Here is a 5000-nt window from a genome sequence, read left to right as displayed (position 1 = left end):
AAAATTATTCTCACCATATGATAGATATTTTTCTTCTTTTTATCAACAGAAAACACCTAACCATGATGAACCAGATGCTAATACAGAGGTAAAGTTGATGAGTTACCAGTGTTTGAATAGCAAGTTTGGTTTGTTGTTTTATTTGATATATATTTAACAATATTTCTGTCATCTAGATGTATCAATTTTTTTAATTAAAATGAAAATATATAAACCAAAAAATGAATAGTTGCCAAAGGTAAAGCTGTATAATATCAGTATTATCTTATACTAAGTATGAACTGTTGCCACTTTATAGACAATACAAAGCATACCCAGTAAGTGAGGTTTTTGCTTTTGCTGTTAGTCCAAGTTGTGTGGTACAAATAATTGTAATTATTAGCAATTCACTTATATCAAGAGAAATGCAGTACTAAGCCTAAGTGTTTAATGTGGTTTTGCATTTATCCTTTAAGATAAAAAATTATATCTTGTTGATTTGTGAATATGAAGAGAGAGAAAGTAGGAACTGGATTTCTTTTGAAGATATTGCAACCAGAGTGTTTGGTAAAATGGAAAGATTAATACATTTTATTAATGCCCTGAGCGTTTGTTTGAAGTTCAAAGAGTAGTATCATAATAAAAGCATGTGTTTTGTGTCTCTAATCCATATAACATCAGATGGCAGAAGTTGAGCAACTGATGCAGTCAATGGATGTTGCTGATGTTACTGAGGTAAGGATAGCTTTTTCTTATTTTATTGTAATGTAAAGCTTAAGTGGAAGAACAATCTTAAAAGAAAATCAATTCATTGAAAAGTTAGAGTAATCATAAAAGATCCATAGTTGTAGAACAAAATCAGAATTCAATTTGAAAATAAAAGAAAGTTGAGAAATGGTATTAAATACTTAACAAGCAGATTATATAATGAATTTAGTTTAAGTATATAATTTCTATCACCTGCTCTCTTTTAAAAAGAGAATGGTATAGAAGTAGAATACAGAGTTAGAAATAGTATATGGAAAATGAGGAAATTTTTAAAAAATTAATAAAGAATTGAGTTATAATGCAAAACAATAAGATTGTGATAAACTTGTTGTTCTGTCATGTAAATATTATGAGCTCAACATCAAAATAAGAAGTTGTGAGTCATTTCTAGTTTAGAATTATTTTTTCTTTTCTTGAGTATTACAGGAGGAAATGTGTTAACTGCAAATACATTTTCAGGGTAAACTAAGTGCCCAGTATGTGGGAAGCATCGTCAGCACTCGTGTGAATGAGATTGCAGCCACCTCAAAGCACTACTCTGAACTCCAGCAACAGATTTCTGTAAGTTTTTTTTTGTGTTTAATTGTCTGTGCATGTTTTGAATGAATTCCCTGCATTGAAGGGAAGATAGATCTTAATCTTGTTGATCAATTTTAGCTGTTGCAATATTGTTCAATTTGTGAAATAGATCCATTCTTCTATAGTAAAATAATCAGACATAGACAACATAGTCACTGAAAAGTTTATTTGAGAATAAGAAAATCAAACAAGAAATGGTCTATGAACTTTCGTAAAAACTAATATTGAGTGTGTTAAGACTTTCCAAGTGAATCACTCATATACCACTCTACATTCATAAATTTTTACTTATCCAAATTGACTGACCTTGTTGTTTTTAACTGCATTGATCCTTTGGATTTTTCTTTTACACTGTTATACAAAGGTAAATGTAAGTATTTGGTTTTAAATTGGTAAAGCATTTTTCTTTTTTTTTCTTTCTTTTTTTGTTTTTTGTTTTGTTTTGTTTTGTTTTTTATAAAAAGATTGCTGAGAGAGGTTACTTGTGTCAATAGAATCTGAGTTTTTTTTTATTTCTCTTTTTTCTTTTTTTTTTTCTTCTTCTTATACATTGTGGAATTTTGTTATTAGGAGGAGATCCTAGGAGACAGTGCCTCTTCCCATGCCCGCTTGGTTGCAACTTTAGAGAAACAGCGCACGGCTTTATCCAAACAACTAGCAGAACAACAAAAGAAGGAAAAGGCTGAACACCAGAAAGTAGAGGAATTGAAGGCCAAATTGCAGGATGTGAAACGGACTAGAACAGGATTAGAACAAGAAATACAAGAGCTAGGCATAGTTGACACCAAGGAAAACAATAAGTATGATTTTTATTATTCTGTGTACCCCTTATATATTTAAGAGTGAGATTCAGATATCATATTTGATATTGGAAAGTATCAGTAAAATTCTGATTAATAATAAATTGTGGTGGAATGAGAAGACATGTATCATTTGTGTGGCTTTAACATATCAGTTGATTTATATATATTCACCAAAATTATAATTTAGGATCTACTCTGGAAAAGCTCTATATTTAACATTTCTTCCCATTTACATTTCATGCAGTTCTGTTTGCTCTAGATGATTTATACCATTTTTCCAGGCTATTGGAACACCTCTCAAAACTAGTAGCAGAGAATGAGGCAGTAAGGAAGAAAGAGGCTGAGTATAAGGATGGATGTCGGAAAGAGTCAGAGAAGTTGAAGAAGGAAATCAGGTTGGTTTAAACATGAAAGTTATTTTTAAAATTCTACATAGAAAGCCAATATTATGGATAATCAGTATGAGCAGGCATTTAGTTGTTTAGTAAACTTTCAAAAAGCATATTTGCTTCTAGTTAGCAATGTCATTCATAGTGACAGAATGTATTGTGTAAGCTTAGTGAAAAAATTGTGCATTATAAGCTTTGGAATAAAAAGCCTATATGCTTATGACTGATTTCAAGAACTGGTATATTTTATTCAGGGAATAGTACTTTAAATAGAGAAAAAAATAGCCTTTAATATTTCATCTCCTAAATTATAGGAAAAATTTGTTCATGATTGAGTAAAGATTGTCTTCCATTGTATGTATGTATATATCTATTTGTATATATGCTGTGCATATGTACATATTTGTATATTTTAAACAATCAAAGATTATAAAATTATTTTTCGCTTCTAAGCTTAATTGTAGGTACCTTTGCTCTAGTAAGCAAATAATTCATGAAGTAAAATACTCATATCTTGTTCAAGAAGCTCATATTGGGAATAGATAAAACACAATATTTGCTAGCAAGTGAATATAAAAGAGATGAAATACACAGTAGTGATGTAAGATAAGCTCGTAAGTGAAGTTATTCATCCCAAGATTCCAATTAAACTTTTCAGTGATTTACAAACAAGATTAAAGGAAATTGATGTTGGAGATGAAATTACTGAAAGATACACAGCAGAAAAGGAAAAGTATTCCAAGATGAGACGACAGCTGGCTAAAAAGACAAGGCAGGTGGAGGCAATGAAACGCGTTATAGATGATGTTCCTGGCCGGGCAGAGCTGTCACAGTATCAGAGGCGCTTTATTGAACTCTACAATCAGGGTAAACTTTTCAGTATTGTCACACTGGTACATCTCTTCATGAAATCTTTTGTATATATCAACATTTATAGAGTATTTGCACAAACTGTGAGAAATACTATTACATATATTTGGTACACCTTTCAGCTGCATAATAATTTATTTTTTCTTCTTCTTTCATTTACACTGAATGTGAAGAATGTTAAATATGACTAATTTCATATGGGTAAACCTTAAATTCAATGAGAAATTAAATTTTCGTTTAATTGTGCTTTCCAGTTGCTGCCACACACAGAGAGACTCAACAGTTCTACAATATGTACAACACCCTGGCAGACACAAAAACTTACATGGACAAGGAGCTCTCTCTTCTCAACTCAATATTAGATAACATGGCAATGTAAGTACTTTATGTTCCCTATTGCTGTAATTCCTGATTTTCTGGATTATGTAAGTGATATAGTTTTCATGAATCACCTTGCTAGGAATGATTTACAAAATCTTTGACCTGAGTATATATTATATAATGTTCAGCATTCTCCAGAATGGTTTTATGGAATTAACTAATTGTTATTTCTTCAATGCCAGTGCACTCAGTAATTCAGCCAATATGGATGAGTACCTTCAGCAACTAGATACAATAGTGGAGGGTATACATCAGAACAGATTAAAGGTGAGTACACTTTTTATGGCTTTGTATATATGCTTCTTTACTTCTTTTTTTTTAATCTGTTTTGTCCATAATACAAATTACTATTACCATATTACCATATATATTTTTGATTACTTGCCATTACTCTTATATGTATCAGAACTACTATTATTGATTCATAAAGGTTTTATGTACAAAATATAAATAAAATGTATTACATCCCAGCTCCAGAAAAGGCAAGCAGAGGAAAGGTCACATCGCAACACGCTGAGCGATGAATTAGCACGTCTCCAGGAGCTCAACCGTCATTATGCAAAAACAGTACATCAGCTTGGACAAGAAATAAAGAAAAATGAAATTCTACATCAAAAAGTTACCCAAAAGAAAGAGTAGAGGACATGTAGATCATTCTGTCCCCATTCCATCTTATTGAAAATATATAACCATGTTTGCAGTGCTCTACATGCACAAGATTTTCACTATGAAGAAATTTATTTGACTCATTAATATATTCTATACTGGATATGGGACAATGTTTTGGACTAAGCATACGTAGTTTGTATGCTTAGTGTATTTTCATATGTAATATCATGACATGATTTATTTGAAACAAAGCATATTTTGAGAGTGATATATCATTAAGGAGTTGAATTTTTATATTATTTTAAAATTTTGTGATTTTGCATTCCACAAATGTATATGGTGCCTTTGGTTTTGTGTCTGTTATAGGGTTTTAGAATGAACATTTTAATTTTTACTGTAATAAATAAAAATTAAAAAATCTCTTTATCATAGACCTGCAAGACAAAAATTAAGTGATGTTAGAAAATATGCATAGTAATTTCACAGAAGAATCTCTAAAACCCAAGACTTATGTATATATGTTTGTTGTGATTGTGATCTTATATAGTAATTTCATAGCTGTTTTTACAACAGCTCTATAGACACTCTTCAGATGCATATGACTGTATATGAAAACAACAAT

The 5000-nt window shown here is 30.6% G+C and overlaps 1 protein-coding gene across 1 annotated transcript in view; it reads left to right on the top strand.

Moving 5' to 3' along the window:
* The window catches only part of fidipidine (coiled-coil domain-containing protein 93), a gene marked incomplete at its 3' end in the record, with an annotated part of 11438 nt that extends 6438 nt beyond the window's left edge, over window positions 1-5000 (top strand). Inside the window, 9 exon segments of the mRNA XM_027354340.2 lie at window positions 50-88; window positions 661-714; window positions 1207-1308; window positions 1897-2126; window positions 2411-2524; window positions 3177-3385; window positions 3643-3763; window positions 3952-4036; window positions 4241-5000. Coding sequence (XP_027210141.2) covers window positions 50-88; window positions 661-714; window positions 1207-1308; window positions 1897-2126; window positions 2411-2524; window positions 3177-3385; window positions 3643-3763; window positions 3952-4036; window positions 4241-4408 — 1122 coding nt within the window.

The sequence above is a fragment of the Penaeus vannamei genome, chromosome 21, assembly GCF_042767895.1.
Source record: "Penaeus vannamei isolate JL-2024 chromosome 21, ASM4276789v1, whole genome shotgun sequence".
Taxonomy (NCBI): Eukaryota; Metazoa; Arthropoda; class Malacostraca; order Decapoda; family Penaeidae; genus Penaeus; species Penaeus vannamei.
This window is presented reverse-complemented; position numbering and strand designations above follow the sequence as displayed.